This window comes from Archocentrus centrarchus, chromosome 4 (genome assembly GCF_007364275.1).
Source record: "Archocentrus centrarchus isolate MPI-CPG fArcCen1 chromosome 4, fArcCen1, whole genome shotgun sequence".
NCBI lineage: Eukaryota > Metazoa > Chordata > Actinopteri > Cichliformes > Cichlidae > Archocentrus > Archocentrus centrarchus.
Window position 1 is genome coordinate 20590713 of NC_044349.1, and position 21934 is coordinate 20612646.

Genomic DNA, 21934 nt, shown 5'->3' on the forward strand with positions numbered 1-21934 from the left:
GCAACTTAAAAACACACACCCGATGCCTTCATTTGCAGCGAATCTTTGTCAGTTCAGTGTAAACTATCATTTTTTCTCTTTCTTTTTATTAACAGGAGAAGACAGAGCCATACTTCATAGGGATGTTCTGTTTTGAGGCAGGGATAAAAATCATTGCGCTGGGCTTTGTATTTCATAAAGGTTCCTACCTCAGGAATGGGTGGAACGTCATGGACTTCATTGTGGTCCTTAGTGGGTGAGTCCAACAGTGTTTGCATGTGTATGTGTGTACATTTGCAGATCTGTGAAACAGGATTAGCATTTTGAATTGAATGGGATGGTGATTCTGTGAGATTTATGGTGTGAAAATACAGCACACAGTGTTCTTAGCCTCTTCTTAATTGTTTAAGGATTTTTTTTTTAAGGAGCTCAGTTATTTCTAGCAGCACTGGCTTCACATGCTTTGCTTACTTGTTGCTTGTTCATCTGTAACATTTATAACCTGAAAATCTTTCTTTTATTGCGTAATTTATGTTGCTTAAACTGAACAGTGAACCATAAGTAAATGTCACTCAAGAAGCCTTTTGTGTATGTTTTAATCAAAGTGGTGATGGTGGGGAAGTAAACCTTGTCTTTTTTTTTTTACCTTTTCTAAACCACCTGTTATTTGCTCTTTTTGTTTAAGCTTAATCATGTTATGCTATGAATAATGCTATTGGTACCTTGCTGGGAATGAACCAGGTGAGGATGAGTGTGTCACATCATATTTCATATTCGTAATATAGGGCATATATCTGTGTATACAGGCAACAGTGACGAGTATGTCCAGGCTGCAGGTTACGTGACTCTTAGCCAAACATATGTTACAAAAGACAAAGTATAACGAATATTTCCAACATGCTTTTTAATTTCATTAGTACGAGCTGGAGTAATGGGTTCTGATTTGTAGCTGCTATGTTTGAATACCTTGTACAGTGTTTAGTATGAACATAAAGGTACTGCACTGTTTTTATGTAACTGATTAAATCAACAGTAGAAAAAAGTGTCACCTGGTGCAGCAAAATGCACATTTCCTGTGAAATAACTAGTTAAAACATGGGCTTGTTGAGTCTCTAAGACTGGGATTATGCTCACTTGTGAACGCATGGACAGCTGTAGATAGTCCAGAGCTAAACTATGGAGAGTCATTCTACATACTCAGTGGCAACTCTGTAGTCTGTTGGGGCCCTAGGCAAAAATTCACAGGGGGCCCATCCAATCAGTGTCCTCACCATTATGTTATAAATAATCTGACACCGACAAAACAATTGCACAACCAACTCGGTCACATCATGGCCAGCAGCGCTGGACACACAACGCTGGTCTGCTAGTAAAGTTCCTCAACCTGAAAGTAAACAAAATAATTAATGTGATGCTAGCGGAAGCTGCAAGTGTCTCTCCCCCACAGTTAAGGCTAGAGAAACAGCATTTAGTTATTTAGCACTATATTTAGTCTGTATTATCTGCTCTACTCATCACTGTCTTCCTCTTTTTTTCTTCTCTCTTTTTTCACTCCCAGAAGGATAACTTCCTTATTTTCACTGAGTGGCTTTTGTTATTGTAATAATGTTTATTTAGATAGAATGCATGTCACTTGCAAGAGGAGTGAGTGGAATCAGGTGGTACCCCCTTAGGGAGGTCAGGTCACTCCAATTGTCACTGTAAACTTTGCACATTGCCACTGCTGTAGTTTAATATTTGCCATCCCTCAGGGGCCCTACACTGGCCTGAGCCCCCAAGCAAGTTTTCTCATTGCCTGGTGGCAAGCAGCACCTCTCTATATACTGCTAATATCGCTGTACCAGAAGCGACTGTAATTCGCCTAGAGGGCACTCGCTGCTAGCAAACATTTCACTGCTGCTTCTTCTTTGATATGTGACACTAATATGGCAAATGCTGTAAAATGACTTGTGGTGCTTTATCACCCCTAACACTTGGAGAAAGGCATTTTATTACAATTAAAACCTCATAAGAAAACCAAAAGCATTAATTATATCTGTTGTCGTAAAACCCACCAAGAAACAAAAAACAAACAATGAATATTACATTTTTGGCCTTTAGTGAACCTGCCTCTTGTGTATGAAATGATGCACCCAGACACTTTCTCTGATCAACAAGTTGTGGTAACACACTAAGATATTGCACTCTGCCAACACAGGCAGGAAATTACTGCTAGCTAAACATAAATGTAAACAAGTCTGAATTTTAAATACTTAAAATATCAGACCTCTAAATGTTTAATGAGGAGAAAGTACACTTGTAGTTGGACCTCAAGGATACAACCAGTAAGTGTTGCTCAGTGAATGTAAACATGACTTACCATAAATTTCCACAGGCACCCTTTACTTCAGTGTGTTATGACCAGAACACTGTGCTGGAAGCTGCTGCTGACTGAGCTGAAGTGATACCATGTGGATTGTTATGTGGTGGTTGTTGAAAAGCATCTCACTCAGTGCACTTACAGTACATCAATTACATGGCAGTTAAAGACCCTGGGGAGGCTTAGTCTGGTCTGTGTGTGTGTGTGTGTGTGTGTGTGTGTGGGGGGGGGGGGGGGGGGGGGGGTATGTTATAGTGCATTTTACAGCAGTTAAATTCTCAGGAGACGTGGACACCTCATTCTCAGAGCAGAGAGGGAAATGCTTATAGTTCAAAGGAAGAGCTTGATGAGATAACAGATTAACCTTGACACCTGTCTGTCGTTCTCTCGCTGTCATTGATACACACACACACACACACACACACACACACACACACACACACACACACACACACGCAAATGAAATATTAATCAAGTCACAGCACAGAAGTACAAAGGGTGGCAGACAGGGTTCTTAGAGAATTCTACATGATTCTGACTGTTCAATTATTAATGAACTTGAGCTTCTTAACGATACTCCGCCCGCTGTTGGAAAGAGGAGGGATGTGAGGTTTGTGGAGAAAGAAGGAGGAGAGAAGGGTATGGGAAAGGGACGGCATGGAGAGAAAAGTTTTGTTCCCATCTCTAGCCTGTTGATCAGCTGACACCACTGTAACATGCTCTTGTGAGGACACGCAACCCTGAGTTCAAATAAATTAAGTTCTATTTATATAGCGCCAAGACAGTATAGGAGAAATATGCTCTGTCTTTCTAGACCCTGTCAGTACTCTCGCTGCAACATTTTGGATCAGCTGAAAGCTTTTCGGGGAGTTTTGAGGACAACCTGATAATAATAAATTACAATAGGCCAACCTAGGAGTAATAAACTATGAACTACGCATGAATTAGCTTCCCAGCATCACTCTGAGACATGATATTTCTAATTTTAGAGATATTGCACAAATGCAAGAAAGCAGTCTTACATATTTGTTTAATATGTGCATTGAAGGACATATCCATGTCAAAAATGATTCCAAGATTCCTCACAGTGTTACTGCAGGTCAAAGTAATGCCATCCAGAGTAAGTATCTGGTTAGACACCATGTTTATAAGATTTGTAAATTTCTGTTTTGTTTTTTTTTAAAGATTTTTTTGGCCTTTGTGTCTTTATTAGATAGTGAACAGTGAAGAAAGACAGTAAAGTGGGGAGAGAGAGACAGGGGAAGACATGCAGCAGAAGGGCTACAGGTCAGACGCAAGCCCGGGCCGCCTGCACCACAGCCATGCAGCCACCCCGGTTTAATACATTTCTGAAGCAAGATTCACCGTAACCAAGATTAGAAAATTATTTTTCTAATTTCACATGTTTCAATGGGACCAGAGAGGAAGAGACTATTTTTTTTCTGAGCTCTGTGGCTACAGACTGTACTTGCTGATGTGCTTGTATTTTTTGTTTTTTTCCTGGTACAGAGCTCAGTGCACACTGGGACTGAAGTCATGTAAATGTAAATGAATGCATCTGCATGCAGTTTTCCTTCGTTTGAGACCCTTTTCAAAAAAAACACGATGAAGTTTCGAATGAATTCCAAGTTTTACTGAACAGACATTTTTTTAAAAAAAGGATAAAGGAACAGTTATAAATGTGTAAAGCAGCAGCAGCATTTATTCCACTCTCACATGCTTTGGGTTGATTTTTGAACTACCAGTTGTGACTTAGTAAAGAGACATGCTCAGTCTGGCTGAAATAGCCTCTAAGGTTTCATTGTATTAATATTCACCAAGATGGAGTGAGCTGCAGATAGTTCCCTCTCTAAATTATCATTTGGACCACTGAAAAGATAAATTAGCAAAAATGTTCTCACTGTATCATGCTCTGTCTCCCTTTGTCCTTTCACTCATAGCCCATTCAACGCTTGCATGCACATCAACACTTTCAGTCGCCTCTAGGCTATCACTCTAGGTTTGCAACTTTATTGGAAAACAGATAAATGTTATGAGATTTGCTGATTTTATGAGATGTGGCACCAGTTTTGTCTGTCAGCAAGTAATTAGGAGGTCTCTACAGACTGGAAGAGTCAGAGTGTGTTACAAATATTCTGCAGTCCAAAAACTGAACAGTATTCACATTCCATTACAGCCACTTGACATGGTCCCTCTATTTTCACTGTAATCATAAAGCACCTTATAAGTATTCATGTAGCTCTGCAAAGAAACAGTTTTATTGCAATGAGGTTATGACAACTAAACTTCAAGAAAAGTTCCAGAAGAATGACAAATGGGCAGAATAACTGCTGATAAAAGTAGCAATAATGAAATTACATGAGAATGGCCATTTGAGGAAAATAAAGCAAACCTACACAGACTGTGGGTCAAAGAAGACATTAAGCAGTGTTAGACCCTGTCAGAAGTATGTGCATGTTGGCCTCAGAGTGCAGTCAGTTAACACTGAAATGACAGTATGCTTTTAGTTATTTATAAGCCCCAAAGATATTAAGTGGGGAAAAGACAATTAATGTTTTAACTCACATGCTAAAATTGGAAATAAATTGTTTGACCTGCATTTTGAAGATTGGTCTTGTGAAGGGATTATTGGTTGTTATTTACCTGGTGGGCCTATGTTTATGCACAAGCTGCATGTATCTATTCAAGCTTGCAGCTTTGCAGCCTGCAGTCACCAAAATGCTCACGAATGCCAACTCCAAGAGCACTGTCTTACCAGATTATGTAGTGCAATTATAACAAGCCTGCAGTAAATCCTGTTTGTGAAGCCTACAATGTATTACACTTTCAATCACACAGGCGGGAACCCTAATTTAAAATTTTGCCTGTGGAGACATAACATATAAGTGTTAGTTCAGACTACAAAGCACATGAACCTTTCCTCAGTGAATACCCCTGACTCACTCAACGTTACGTGTGAACATGTGTAATTATGGGAGCATTTGCTAAAAGTATCAATGCCGGAGGCCGCGATTACCTCAGCAAGCTTCCTTGGTGTTTCAAGATGGCCTGTATTACACAGAGTGAGCAAGTGGGAGGGAGGTATGAAAAACCAGATGGCACTTACTGTTTCCTCAAAAGCTGTTATCATGTAACGGAGGGCTGTTGTGGTGGAAATTGGAATAGAGGGTTTTCCTCAGGCCATTTCACATGGTTCACCAGCCGGTTACCCCTGCTAAAAAAGGCAAGCTGTGAGGCACAGGCAGAGAAACAAGGAGGAGAAATATAACAGGAGAGAAAGGAAATAAGTGAAGAAAAAGAAAGTCAAGAAGGAAGAAATGGATAGAGCAAGAGGAAATAAGAAGAAAGCCGATGTGCATAATCGCACATACTAATTGGTACCGTGGCAGGCTATTTCGCTGGCAAGCCCTCTATTAGAGTGGCAAAAGTTGGCAGGGGCAACGCCCACCACGGGTTTGTATCATCACTATGTGCCAGACCCTCGGGGTAGATGGGAGAGATGGTGTTAGCTCAGAGGGAGCTGATGAGTGTAAAGATGAAGGAACTGGAGAGACGAACGTTTCTCCGTGGCTATTACTGTATATATAGGATGTTTTTATAGACAGACGTTGCTGCTAAACCTGTTGTGAAGATTCTTCAGTCTTTTCCTCTTTACTTCAGAAAACACATCTCATTCTTCTTCTGCTTTTTTTAAAATTTATTTGAATCCCCATTAACTGTGCCCTAAAGCTCAGCCAGTCTGTAGAGATATTGTCAGCTAAGTACCTGAAATGTAATTTTAGAACACCAAGAAGTTGAAAGTGGAGAGGAGAGGGCTGTTTAGAAAGCCTGTAAAAGGAAAATATCTGAAGCACAGAGGAAGGAAAAGATGCTCAGAAAAATAAATGATGTAATATGGCTTTGATGTAGCAAACACTTTAAGATATGGTGTTTTCAAGACTTCAAGAAATTATATGTCATTATACTGGCAAAGTATAATTACATATAATTTTTAGGGCAGAATGTGTATTGTGATCAGATAATCCATTCACGATAACTGAAAAAATTAGAGAAAATTAAATTTTTACTGTGAGGAGCCTCTCAGTCAAAAGAAAGTTGTACTTTTATGTATGGTTATGTCAAGTGTTAAGTGTTGGGGTAATGGGCAGCAGTTCTTGATGCAGTTGTTGATGTCAGAGGTCAGAGGAGAATAGCCAGACTGCCTCGACCTGATGGGAAGGCAACAGTAACTCAAATAAACACTTGTTACAATCAAGGTATGCAGAAGAGCACCTCTGAATGCACAACATGTCAAACCTTGAAGCAGATGGACTACAGCAGCAGAAGACCACACTGGGTGCAACTCCTGTCACCTAAGAACAGGAAACTGATGCTACATTTCACACAGATTCACTGAATTTGAACAATAGAAGATTTGAAAAACATTGTCTGGTCTGATGAGTTGTCATTTTTTTCGTGTGACATTCGGATGGCAGAGTCAGAATTTGACATAACACAAAAGCATCGATCCAAACCACACTGTGATCAATCATCACCATCAATACTGTAACAGTATAGAGAATATTTTCTTCGGACACTTTGGGCCTCTTAGGACCAACTGAACATCAATTAAATGCTACAGCCTATCTGAGTATTGTTGTTGACCATGTCCATCTTTATGATCACAGTGTACCCATCTTCTGATGGCTGCTTCTAGCAGCTCAAATCATCTCAAACTGGTTTGTTGAACATGACATTGAGTTCACTGCATTCACATGTCCTCCGCAGTCACTAGATCTCAATCCAACACAGCACATTTGGGATGTGGTGAAATGGAAGATTTGCATCATGGATGTGCAGCTGACAAATCTGCAGCAACTCTGCGATGCTTTTGTGTTGATATGGACCAAATTATCTGAGGAATGTTTTCAGCAACTTGTTGAATCTGTGCCACAACTAATTAAAGTAGTTCTGAAGGCAAAAGGTGTCATGAGTTGGCTATGTGGTAGGCAAAACTGCAAAACTCCAGAGGCAAAACATGAGCTCAGAGCTTAGATTTATTGCTGTTGACTGAGAGGAAATAAAGAAAACATATAGTTAATAAGGCTGGCCTGGAAAACATCGAACTGGGAGACACACAACCATGTAACAAGACAATGCACATGAGACAAGAGAGTAGCAACACGGCACAGAAACACCAACTTGACATGGAGAACACAGAGAAACCAAAAACAGAACTCAGATAACTAAACTGAGAAGGCCTGAGGAAACAAATAAAGAAACCAGAAATTACTATAAAAATTAATGCAAAAACCACAATAAACTAACAATCGGAGACATTAACAGAATTTGACAGTTCATAGCAGAAAGAGCTGGGTCACAGACAAGCTATTAGCAGTGTGTATCTAATAAAGTGAGTGTAAGCCTTTACAGTAAGCCCAGTTATCTGTGGTCAAAGCAATCATACTGAAATAACTGTCACAGTTTGTAGAGTTAGGACCCAAATGCAGGACACAAGCAGACTGGTTAACAAAAGGCGAGCCATTGTATTTAAGGGTAAAAACAAACTTGAAACATCAACAGTCCAGATGGCAAAGACAAAACCAAAATCCAAACAGACACAGGGCACAGACATGAAATCATGAAGAAAAACAACATAAACTTCTTACGAGCAAGTCATGTCAAAGACACAGAAATCAGAGCTTCAACAATACCACAAGAAACCAAATTCACTTTTAGAATAACAAATCAAAACACGAGTCCAAAATTTCATAAATATTAAACCATGCCTATAACACAAATGCTAAGAGCTAATATTCAAGCTACAGTATAACAGGCTAATTATGAATCAAAACCTCAAAAATAATAATCAAAAACTAAAAGCATCTGAACAATTATGAAAAACCCAAAACCAAGAGATCAAAACCAGGACAAGAACTTTATACAGATGCAGCCACTGAAAATTTCCGGCCGATCCGTGACGCGACCTTGGCCGGTCCTTGGCCGATTCGTGGCCGAACCTCGGCCTAAACGCGATCCCCCGCTAATGACGTAGGAATTCCGGCCACTGGTGGGAACGCCCCTAAGCAGCATTTGGGGAAAATGGTGGTAATGTCTTGTTTATCCACCAGGAGGAGCAGTAATAGTGGAAGCGCATTCATTTGCAGCCCGCTGTATACTGTACCAAGGATCCTCACATCATTGAACTGTAATTGTAAGCGGAACTGTCCATTAAAAACAATAGAAAGATGAGAGTAAAGCGGTCATTATAGTGGAGCGGTGAGTATTGTCTGGAGGGACGGGCTGGGCTTGAAGTTCAGCCCGGGACCTCGGACAGGCTGTGAGCGCTGCACCGCCAGCGAAACTGGGTAAAAAAATAATTAAAATAATTCTGATCACCAGCCGGTTTGGCCTGGCAATGACCTGGGAAGCCTTATCCTCTCATCAGTGTCACATTGTTCTTCCAAGTCTTCACAATGTTAAGCTTTTTGTTTGTTTATATTTTCCCTTTTATTTTATAATCAAAACTGCGACCAAAATGGCTATAAAAGGCCTTTTCTTAAAGGATAAAGTGGTGTTTGAGCCACAGTTACGACGGAGCGGCGGCTCTTTGAAATGGGACGCAGCCTTCCTGCGGCAGACAGCTAGCAGCAGGAACCGGACGCGCCAGGTTAGCCTAAGAAGCTACTGAGGCGTCCGTGACAACCACCATAGAAACAGCCTTTTAAGACCGTTTTAAAAACATCCTCAGAGTTCAAACGAGCAAAAATATATGATTTGAAACAGTTACAGCCGCAGAGCTGTGGCGGCTTCTTTAAACGTTGTTTACATAGATGATCATGAATGATACGATGTAGCTAGCAGTGAATGAGGTGACGTCATTGTGTGCGCATTTCACAGCTGTCTGTCTCAGTCTGTTGTTATTATTCTAATTAACATGTGTTTACTTTCTCTGGACCATCTCAGGTCCACCGTTACAATTTCAGCCTACAAAATGATTTAAATATGAACACACACTCTAACATCAGTGCGCTTTATGAAGTCCAATCCTTAAAATAAATATTATGTTTGTAAACATTCATGTCTCTGAAATAAGTACAGATGTTCATGTTTGTCATTACCATTTTATTTGTTTAGAGAATTGTGAACTTCACATTGTGTATCTAATCAGAGTCTCAGCAACCTTCAGTCAGAGACTGAGACTGGATCACAGCTTTAACCTCTGCAGAGTCACAGACAGACACAAACCTTCCAAATCACACACAAGCAGCCCAGTCTCATCATTTTTGGATGCCTCTACGGTACACTACACTGTGATCAATATATTAAAAATTATAAATGAAAAGATAACATTCACATAAAGCTGTTTGAAAGTAAAATTAATAGGTACTTTCCAATAATATTTTTAAGGATCTCTGTCAGAGACCAGACAGAGCCATGACTCTCAAGAACCAGAGACTGAAATATGGAAAGAAAAAAAAAATCCCTATGAGAAATAAATGTGCAACAGTAAATATTTTGTGCAGTGGAAAATAAACGTTTTGAATCAAAAGCTTCGGATATCATCAAACCAGAAATATAGAACTCATTTTTTTCTTTAATAACACACCTTAGCATGCAGTAATATGACACGTTTCCAAACAACAATACATAGATTTTATTCAATGTTTTGATTGTGGCAGTGAAAACACATGTTGCTGTGCACTGAGACCATGAAGCCCACTTCTCTGAAGCAGCTTCTTCTTCTTCTTGGCATCAAAACAGAGGTGGGAGAAATCTACCAAAAGGAGAAAGAACATCTGAGGTGAAACCAGTCAGGACAAATGATTAAATTATATATAGTAGTTCAATACAGCCTCTCAGGTAGCTTTGTGCTGATTTCAGCTCACTGCTCCTGTCTGTGGACCCGTGGTTTTTATGTTTGTAACCACTTAACTTCCATTCATCTATTTAACTCAGGGAGGAGAAATGTCAGGTTGGTGCAGGCTGGTGAGTTTAGGAGGGAGGTGCGTTTGGTTCTCTGTTGTCATTATCTGAAAGATTTGGTTTACCCTGTGGCTGGGCTGTATCTGGAGTTATGTTGGACCTGTCACACTTAGCAAGTTTCCCAGGTTGGTCTTTATGGTTTAGAACTTCTAGCTCTGGAGCAGCATCTGTGGCTGTGTAGGGTCCTGTTGGTTTTTGCTGTTTCTCCAGATCTGCGTTGGAAATTAGGTTATTGATCTCAGTGCATTCCTAAACAGGCTGAACAAGGTTATATATCGTCACCCTCCTAAAAAAATGGTCAAAGACATTTTTAAAATTTTATTTTTGTCTAAATTAAATTTTCAACATTCGGTTCAGTTTTTTGTGTTTTCTGAAAAGCCTGAAAAAAATCAAGGGAGGGTGACGACATGTTTCATGGCTAAATAACATAACTGCTGCAGTCTGATAGTGACAGCAAGATCTGAAGCAGTGGGTGACGAGGAAGAGGAGGAATACAACAATTTGAAGAGATCCCTCAGTCTACAGTCAGCACAACGGCTACATTAGTGGCTGTTTGAGTTTCCTTCCATCTGCTGTGAACCTGAAGCACGGAGAACACAAAACATCTCTTCCAAATCTGGGATCTCAATTACAAATTTGTTCTTATTAAAGGTGAAATATGTGTTGTGACCTGGCTTTTTATACACCTGGCGACCCTGGGTCATCAGTGGTAACCCATCCCCACCCCCACACCCATCCCACACACATTCCGATCTACTGGCCCCGTGTACATAACAAAAGGTGGCCTAATGAGATGTAAACTGCCATTTGGAGGCGCTTGGTAGAAAAAGGAGTAGTGTGAAAATGCTGGTAGTTATAGTGGTCCAAGTTGTTCACCCACTCTACTCTAAGTCTCAGAGTGGGCTTGCTTTGTGGCCTGAACTTGAGTTCAAGCTTCTCCAAACTCCACTGGTGTTGCTCTGCAGTAGCTGGTCCTCCATCTTCTTTCTGTAGGTGTTTTTTCCATCCCTGATTTTCCTTCTGAGATCCTTCTGCACAGCTCTCAGCTCCTCCTTATTTCCTGATCTAAAGGTTCTCTTCTTCTCCTTCAGGAGAGCCTTTGTTTCAGAGCCACAGTTATGTATAACAAGTAATACTCAAGTGAATGTTAAACATGTATTAAAAGAAAAATGATTCAGCTCAGCTCACAAGAAACTGCTGGATACTATTCTGGAAATGCCTAATGAATACAAGGCCACTGTGAGCAATGACAAACCTTTAAACATGATAATCAAAAAGTACACATTAAGTATCATTGCTCACCTTTATTTATGAGAGTGTCACTTCTCAAAATGATTGCATGCTGTCAGCTCTCATGGGTGAAGTTTGGCTTTGAGGGTTGGAGAAGAAGCTTTCCAGCACCTTTGGATTTCCAATTCAGTTCTGAAAGAGCAAAGACACAAACTACAATGATGTATGAACTGGACATGTTTGATTGTTGCTGCAGCACAAAACAGGTTTATAAACTGAATCAGTAACAAAATTATGGTGTTGAAAGTAAGTAGCCTGATGATTCTAGATTAGTGACTCCAAAGCAGGCTGAGTCAAAACCTGAGATGGAGACTGGGTTTGTTTAAAGCTGAGGACAGTGAATCAGTCCCTGCTCACTGACAGGATTCCCAGAGTCTGGAAGCTTCTCCATGATGGGAATGTAATACACTGCAAGTTTCAGCTCATTCTCAGGTGCTGGCAGGTTTCATGGATCCTCGTGTTTGTCACAGAGGATTAAAGGCAGCCAGACTTTCAGTTTTATGTGTATAGTGCCAAATCACAACAGTCACCTCAAGGCTCTTTCCACAGAGGAGCTGAAGGCTCTGCATCCCATTCTACTCTTAAGTATCATAGGAACCACAAGTAAGCCAGCAGTCTGAAGTATAAACAGACTGCTCTTTGTTTAAATAGTGAATATAAGAAACTTGCAAATATAAGGTTTGTTTACAGTGAATATAAAGAAATCACGGGAACCTCCCCAGCAGTCTAGGCCTATAGCAGCATAACTAAGAGAGGCTTCAGGGTCACCTGATCCAGCAACTGTGTTCAGACCAGTATCATTTTATTTTACATTGTGATAACCCTGGGTCAGTTCAGTGCAGATTAAATGAAGCACTGTACTCGCAGATATTGAATATGGATGCACTGAAGCTCATCAGGATATTTATTTGGAATCTGTGGCTGAAAATAATCATTTTACTTAACTAGTAAGTCCAGAAGCTCATATTTCTGTCATAACATTGTTTAAATAGTGAACGCTTTCCTACGATATCCGCTAACATTTGCACAGAAAATTTAAGCTAGCGTCTCAAAGACGGCAAAACCCGCAATAATCTCTACAAATGCATCTCAGAGTTGGGATATCAGCGCTCTCTTACACCACATTAATCTAATTTCAAGTGCTTATTGAACTCACGGCCGTAATAATATCACTATATAAACGCTGTCCATTGAAATCCTCTTACCTGAACACTGCAGCATCCGCCGGAAGTCAGCGAGCATGGCTTCTGTAGTCCTTCTTCTGTAGTCCTTCGTCTGTAGTCCTTCTCTGTCAGTGATCCTCCGTTAGAACGATAACTACCTTCTCGACTGACTACGAGGTGCAGACGGCCCTTGCTGGCCCATATTTACAGGCCTGAAAACCGCTAATAAAGTCAGTAATTACCTGATAACACCCGAAGCGGGTGAACTAATGCAATTAGCTGGACAGCAACGGGAATACGCGTGACCATGGTTACGGCCGATGGGGTGATGGGTACTGTAGTTCATTTATTTATTCATCGTTGGTTCATGGATTTAACACAGAGGGAAAACGGCTTCAGACCACGGAACTCACAGAAAAAATTGGACACCGAATATAGCACTAACCATAAACACGTAAATATAAATTTAGACCTAAAAAGCCCCACAAATGTCATCGTTACAACCATAAGCAGCACCCCACATTAAATGAAACGAGGAGAAATTCATGTCAAAAGGAAAAGTGGCGGTTAAGGATCGCAATTAAAAGCATAATTCAGCTTCTGAGCTTCCAGTTCAAAAGAAAAGGGGGGAAAAAAGGGGGACAGGGGGCAAAAAAAAAAACTATACTGCAGCTTAGAAGCCGTGCTCAGAGGCACGAACTTTATCCCACTGCATTTCAGGCAGGTTAGAAGTCGTGCCGAGTAACACGAAAAAAAGAGGGAATTCGTGTTCATGAGCCACGAATCAATAGATTAAATTTCGTGACTACTGCACGAACTGCCGTGAGACCGGGGTGGCTCAGCGCAGCACCGCTTCTTTTTTAACCTACTGTATTTATTTACTTATTTAGTTAAAAGATGAAGTGAAACAAAGGAATCTTTTGGTGATTCGCAATGGAAATGTGTGAAAGGTCATACTGACAAAAATTTTAGGCATCTATTTTAGGTTTTCAAAACTTGATACTTCACCAAAACTTTTTTGAATCACAGAACTCAACGTTTTTGTTAAGAAGGCGCCACCTTTTGGTGACAGTCTACAATTGAGGGAAAGGGGTGTGTTCATGCTGGAAAGTAGATACGCCCAGGAGAAGGAGGGGGACTTCCAGCCCGACGACAGCCGGACGTCGGCCAGCTGGGAGCTGGACTTCAGCTGGCCGACGTCTGGCTGGATGCGGCAACATTAGGTGGCTGCATCTGTATTTCTACTCTATTACCACTGCTTGCCAGGAGGGAAAGCTAACATGAGAACTTCAAATTGATTGCATCAGGGCTTCATATCAGTGAAGATTGTAAAGAATTTCTTCTCTCCGTCCCTTGTCTGTATGTATGTCTTAAATCTTACATCTGCTCCCTCTCAGCCCTCCTTATTTACTTGTTTCCACTTCCTTTTTTCTCCTTGCCTTTTGTTTAATTTTCATTTCTTTTGTTTTACTCACTTTTTGCCACATTGATTCCTTTCTGCCTCTTTTCCTTCTTCTTTCCTTTAGCTAAGTTCTGTCAGGTGAGCTTCACTATTTAAATGATAATTAATATCTTAGAGAAGCTGTGAACACCTATCATTGTACCTGACTCACTGAAGGCTGCAAACACAGTCTGTCTGGTGTGTGTGTGTGTGTGTGTGTGTGTGTGTCTGTGTGTGTGTATTAGTGTTACTCATGCATATGAACCAAATGTGCCACTACTGCGTGTCTTTTAGCCAGCAACGCCGTATGTCTGTTTGGCATTCATACACATGTTAGAAGTGACTATATCAAACTCATGCTCTCTCTCTCTCACACACACACACACACACACACACAGAAACACATACATATACACACAGACGTGTCCTCTCCAGTCTTATTGTCCATCTGTTGTCTGATCGATTGATGAGTTCAGACATAGCAGGGGTGGATATGTCCCCCTGAGCTGTTACCGTGGTGACTGAGAACCCCACCCCAGGTCAGGCTGTCACTGGCTCCAGTCCTGCTGCTTCCCTGGTCAATGTCTCTACAGTTAGTCAGAGCAGGGCAGATAGTCTGATGGGGATAAGTGAAGATACACCTGTTCTTTGTATGTTTATGTGTGTAACAAAAAAGGGATCAGACAGAGTGATGGAATGTTTTTCTTTCACATTTCAGTTGTCTTTTGTTTCACAAATAAACAAAGTGAAACATGATTAAGACAGAGAAAGAGAGACAGACAGAGCAGTTAGTGACATTCAAATGGCATCCTCAGTGTAGAGGTGGTCTTTTACCTGTGATCTCAAATCAAGGCAGTGAATGATGATCATGATGCTGAGGAAGTTGATAGCCAGGCTCACTCTCTATATGCCCTCCCTTCTTCTCTCTGCATCTCCATCCTTCTAGACGTTATAAAGAGGATGAATTGGCTGTGAAACAAAGACCATGTCAAGGGTCTTTATGCAGTCTAGTCTGGTATCTGATCAGAGAGGATGAGGTGCTACATTGAGATCAAAGTGGCTCTTCGTTTTGAAGGAACTGAAGTCAAATTAAATTCCATTTATAACTGAAAGTTACGCAAACCGAAGGACGGTAAGGGCCATTTCTTGGTTGTGACCTGACAATTTGTCTTCACGAATTCAATTTAAGTCAGACAAACCTTTTTGTGAGAATTTAATTTATGCTTGCAGTAAATCATTTCCAGTCGTACATTTTCCCTGAACAAGGTCTGGTAGAAGGCTTGATTGACAAAATATAAAGGGAGTACAGTCAACCCACAACTGTTATTTTTGTTGAGTCGGTGTTCAGAATGAAATTGCATTTTTCAGAGACAAACAGAAATGGATGTGCAGCAGGTGTCAGCTCATTCTCTGTGTCGAGAACAAGGCCTACTGGCAGTGAGAGAGGATGAAATACACATGCTACCAGCGCTTCAATACACCTTACTTTACATGATATGTCACAGTTTGATTTCTACAGTTATATCATGCAACACTGGCTAAATCTGGACACTAATTTATATTTAGACTGAATGAGTTTCAAAGGAGAAGGGTATAAATATATTAATGCATCAATAAAAAGGTTACATTTAAAAAGGTTAAAAAGGTGTTACTGGGCGCATTTTTCAAAATTTCTGTGTCTGTCATCCAATCAAATTTGAGAGATGCTGTATAACAATTTATATCAAACCTTTAATCCTTAATGAATAATGCAAACAAATGTAGCACATGGTTGAGTTTAGTGTTTGAGTACAGAAATAAAAAGTTGAAAAATTAAGCAAAGTACTGTATGGGCTGAACATTGTATTGTTATTTTAAATCTGAATTCAAAAATACCTAATATACCTAATAATTTCACTCAGTTGTTTTAGAACCTCTAAAGAGCTAAAAAAAAAAAAGAAGAAAGAACTCTGTGAACATTGTAGTGGCAGTGGAGCAGTGGGTAGGCGCTCGCCTTACAGCTGGAAGGTTGCTGGTTCGAGCCCCTGTCACTGCGCTGCGTTGTGTCCTTGGGCAAGACACTTAAACCACATTGCCTAATGGTAGCGTCGGTCTCTGGCTGCATGACCGCAGATGCTCATCTCTGGGTGATCTGGAACGATCATTTCGTTGTGTGCCTTGTGTGCACAATGACAATAAGTTGAATCTAATCTAACATTGTTTCAGTGTCATCATTTCAGTATGGAAAACCTGCTGAAGTTAAAACTGAGAGTTGGCACCTCACTACAGGATTTGTTATCATATTTCAATGTCAAAAATTTTTACATTTTTAATTGTCCAAATGCATACTGTCTACATTACAGCAATTATATGCTGTATGTGTGAGTCTTTGCTTTCACCATGTCTTCTGAGAGGTGTCAGAATCAACAATTATGTTGGCTCAAGAAACGACTGAGATTAAAGTGAGCCTGAAAACAGACACTATGCTTACCTCCTGAGATCCTCACCTGTAAAAAACCCACTTTGAGTCTGGCTGGGGAGGAAATAACAGAATTAAAGTACCTGACTGTCAATTAAGCGTGAATTTGCATTAGAAGATTATATTCAGTATCTGTATAAGTGGGATTGAGGTTTGTAAAAAGCTACAAACTACAGATGATAGACATTAGATGGTGCTCAGGGTTTTTTGAGGGCACTCTGTTTTGTCACTGTCAATATGAAGTCCGTGTCAAAGGAGCTCCTTAAGCCACATTGCTGTCACATCATTGCCAAGAAGTATGTTGCATTGGCTTTAGACAAAAGAGAACATTGAACTCAAGCCTATCCCAGCTATATTATATATAATTGTAATATTATAAGACCAATAATTATTATTATTGTATTAATATTATAATAAATCAATTATAAGTTTAATAATTTCTAAACAAATCCTATATTATAATAGAGATTCAACTAAGAAGAGGAAACCAAGGCTACAGTTCATGCAGGCTCATCAAAACTGAACAATGGAAGATTTGAAAAACATTGTCTGTTCTGATGAGTCTCCATTTCTTCTGTGACATTCGGATGGCAGGGTCAAAATTTGACATCAACAACAGGAAATGGGTCCATGGATCCATCCCGCCTTGTGATCACTCACCCCACCACCATCTTTAATTGCAATAGTGTGGAGAATATCTTCTTGGGACATTTTGGACCCCTTAGTCACCAGATCTCAATCCAATAGAGCAGTGGTCCCCAACCTTTTTTGAGCCGCGGACCGGTTTAGTGTTAGAAAATATTTCCACGGACCGGCTTTTAAGGTGTGGCGAATAAATACGTCAAAATAAATGATACGACCATAACCAAGTGTGATATTTTCTACGTATAATAATAAAAAACGTGAATCCACTTTGTATTCGTATGCAACTCTATCAGCAGCGTTCTCGTAACATCCCGCCTCAACATGAATAACAGGCTCTCTGCCCACAGCGCTCCCTGGTCAGCTGTTAGAGCCATGGTAAAACATGCCTTCAAAATAAGATACACCGCAAAAACAAATACAGTAGAAATCACCTCAGTCGGATTCAAATGGCCCAGTTTGGGGTCTATTATCGAATTTCGCTGCAATGGCTTCTGCTTCATCTATGAATTTGCTTCTGCAAATTTTATAATCTGAAATTTTACTCGTAAGTGCAAGTTTGTAGCTTACACTTGCCACGATTGTCCCCGGTGAAATGAACTGATATAAACACTAAAACAATTTCCAGGCGTTGTTAGTGTGTGTGTAGTTGTGCATGAACGAGCCGATGCATGGAAGTGGGCGGACAGGAGCTGAGGAGGGTTTTAGCGCTAAACTCATCCAGTTTATGCGATCACATTTAACTGGAAATTTATTACAATGGGACCAGATTTTTCATCCGAGGTAGGCGAATATCCGACGGATTTATGTGATGATTTTATTGGAATTAATGTTAGGAAAAATCAGGACCTGCAGATGCCATCCAACTAGAGCGAAAACCCGATTTGTGCGACTTCGACTTAGGTGATTTTTACTGTATAAAGCGCATGAAAAATACAACTCACCATAACACTGAATCAGTGTAAGCCCCCTGAGCTTGTTTCTCTGATACTCATTTTTGCTGGCTTCTGGTTTGACTGGGTTCGGCCGATTTCACATGGAGCGTGGCTGCAGAGCCGCGGTGTCAAGCGCTGGGCAGTCAGTTTGATGGCTGGGTCTACCTCACTGCTATCCCCGGTGTTGATAAATAAAAATGGTAAATGGACTAGTTCTTACATAGCGCTTTTCTACTCTTGTTGAGCACTCAAAAATTTAAAGAAGCGTTATGTAGGTCAACCAACCGATTTCGTTAGACAGGCCTGAAGCTTCTGGGTTTAATTTTAGCGGTGACGTATCATGTGAGCAGAAACGTCTTGACACGTCAAGAGGAAGTCATGGAGGGAAGTAACGGAGCGAATCCGCCCATTTTTCAAAATAAAATATAGTTTAGGCGCACATAATAAGTAAAACGGAAATAATTTAAGTTATTTATTCTTTATGTGCGGCCCGGTACCAAATGTCCCACGGCCCGGTACCGGTCCACGGCCCGGGGGTTGGGGACCTCTGCAATAGAGCACCCTTGGGATATGGTGAAATAAGAGATTTGCATCGTGGATCCGCATCTGACAAATTTGCAGCAACTGTGTGATGCTATCTTATCAATATGGACTAAAATCTGAGGAATGTTTCCAGCACATTGTGCCCCCCCCCAAAAAAAAAAAAAAAAATATGCTGTGGTTATGTTATGCAACATGTAATTTTCAGGTCTATAGTTGATCATTCATGCTTCATCAGAGTGTATGCGATGTCAAAAGTGTTGGTGAACTGACTCGTGTGCATTGTGCTAAATTAACATCTCTCCTTCATTCACACTCTCTCACTTGCATCCCTGTCTTTCTTCATTCGCTCACAGATGGCTACTAAATCAGTTACCCATACTTATTATTCCTTCTGGCCAAAGAGGAAACATTTAGCTCACTGACATATAAACCAATATGCAGTCTGATACTTAACTGATAAACCCAGGCCAGTATCTCAGGCTGTTGATTTAAGGAGCAGCAACATTTGATCTTGCTTCAATCCAGCCATCCATTTTCTTCCGCTTATCCATTGATCTTGCATAACAAATTGAATTTCTTATGTGCGAACATATGGGTTTCTTGCACTCTCTCTCTCTCTCTTTCTCTGTGTGTTTCAGTGAGAAGGAGAGAGAATAAAAAGGACAAATGAGGGGGGAGTTAAAAATGAGTGAGTACACCGTGGGAGGCATAGAGGCTTATATCAACTAAACCAACCAGAGCAGGGCAGTAGGAGTTTTTTCCACACAGTTCCTTATTCTGTCAAGACAATCCTGTGCGTATACCACCCACCATTACTGTGGACCACTAGAGCAGCTGTTTTAATTGATTGTCCTGCAGAATCTGACATCTCCCTAAACAAGGACCATGTGATTTGTTTTTATAAACACATGTTCAGCTGTTGTTTCCTTCCACAGATAGGACTGTGTTGCACTGTAAGTGAAAAACTTTGAGGCAGCTGTTGAGTGGCAAGATCCATATCAACTCTGTTGTTCAAGTTTCAAATCTGTGGCTTGAAAGGATGTAGCTTCTTGCTCAGGGACGCATAAGAAGAGCGGATATTTGCAGGGACAACATGGCAGCTGGGTGTTACTTTAAGATACTAGAGTGACTTAAGCTATTCTTTTATTTAGTATAATTCACAGAAATATGGTGTTAGTCTTACTGCTGTGATTGGTAGAGACAAAATCTGCTCTCCTGCAGCAAGAATTCTCTTTCCAATCTATAAACTATAAACAGAAATGCATTTGTACATATATATTTTATTGTACTGAGTTACTGTGTTGGAGCCTCCGCTGCCAAATTCCTAAGTGGATTTTAGGTGAAGAAAGAGAGAGGGATGATTTGGAACTGAAGTGATTATACAGCTTGTAGCATTAATAAATAGCAGCAGCACAACCAGCAGTGAAGAAATAGGCCAAGAATTAACTGTGACAATAAAACAAAATAGCAGCATCATCTGTTACAATATATGTGATATTTTCCAGTACCCAGTGTGCCTTAACAATGTATTTCTTGAATAATGATTAATACGCTTTCATGCTGGAAAACCCTTACAAATAGCAAAATGACAAGAAAAAGCTTTCTGATTCACCTTAGTTTACCTTAATCTTTAATTAATGTTTATCATCTCATATCCACAGTTTTCTTGATAGAATCCCATAAAATCTTCATCTGAAATGCTTTTTTTTCCCAGCTTAGCTTTACCTCATGTATGTTATGGAGTCTCTCCTCCTGATTCAATCTACTGCAAATTGTACACACTAAAACAGTGATGACTATGTGCTGTATGCTCTGTTGGTTTCTTTCCAGGAAGTAAGGGCAATCACGACAATTTTGTACAGAAGATGAATTGAGGATATAGGCTTTATCTTTATTCTTTATCAACTTAAAAAAAAACAGACACAAGGACACACACAAAAAGTTGCACAATGAATAATAAGGGACATTTGAGCTAAACCAGATGCTAATGAGTGCAGGAAATGAACAGAAGTGTGAAGTAAAGACATAGAAACCACACAAAGAGCTAACCTTCAAAACAAAATGGGAAGCAGGCTGAAAGAGGGACAAGGGACATCACTTTTCCTTGGCATTAAAAACAAAGAAAGGTGTGACAGAGAATTTGAAAGGATTTAGCAAAAGAGAAGTGCAGGGCGCAGAGAATCTGATTGTACTTACTCTAGATTCCTTAAAAATATGATGGATGATGTCTTTCCTATTGAAACAATGTCCAGAAGATGATGTCATGGTCCTAGGGTTTTTTTTTTCTTAGTTTTGTTTATTGTGTGCATTTTGATTTACTCGGTTTCAGAGCCTATAGCCCTGGTTGTATTTTAGTTATAGTTAATGGTTAAAATTTTTTAATTCTGTCAGTCCCCTCAGTGGTTCGCTCTGTCAAGTTACTGTGTTTCCTGGTTTCAGTTATTATTCTTTTCCTGCTTTATTTTGGTAATCATGTGTCTCTGGTGTCTTGTGTTCAGTTTTACTTCCTCAGCAGTCTTATGGTCCTTATTGTCTACACCTGTGTGTCATTACCCTCCTGGGCCCAATTCCCTGATTACTCTCATGTGTATAAATAGTCCAGTCTTCTTTGGTGTCTTTACTGTTGTATTTCCCTGTGTGGACATGGGACATTTCTCTCTTGCTCACTGGACCAAGAGAGATATGTCAGTCAAGCCCAGTTTGTAGACGCCTCCGCAGTTCTTAAAAGAGCTTTCATCAGTCAGGATAAGTGAAAACACCTGTGTGGATGGGCTGTGGGGGCAAAGGGGTTTCAATGGGAGGGAATCATTATTAATGTTCCCTGTAACACCTTTGATTTTCATGGTCTTGCTATAGCAAGGCTTTATATTGGAGAAATAGCAAATGCTTTGAGGGAGGAATGGCTCTCAGTAATGTTAGATAACATACCTGAGATGTTAACTTAAATCAATTGAGGATCCAAGGAGTGTCAAATAAACAAGTTGCAATATGAATTGTGTGTGATTTTTATAGGGCATCATTTGACAGTTGTCCATTTTTACCATCTCCCCTTTGGCATTAGTGTTTCATGGTGTTAAGAAGCTAAAAATTTAAAGCTGTTCCAAAAGACCTAATAATTTAAGAACAACAAAGCAGACATTTCTTTTGCTGGATTGTAAT

General features: G+C 40.2%; 1 protein-coding gene across 3 annotated transcripts in view; it reads left to right on the forward strand.

Moving 5' to 3' along the window:
- Positions 1-21934, forward strand: part of cacna1ea (calcium channel, voltage-dependent, R type, alpha 1E subunit a) — a 113334-nt gene that overhangs the window by 46339 nt on the left and 45061 nt on the right. For all 3 annotated transcript variants that reach the window (XM_030726566.1, XM_030726565.1, XM_030726567.1), the window contains exon 6: positions 96-235. In XM_030726566.1, coding sequence (XP_030582426.1) covers positions 96-235 — 140 coding nt within the window. The remainder of the gene's footprint in view (positions 1-95; positions 236-21934) is intronic.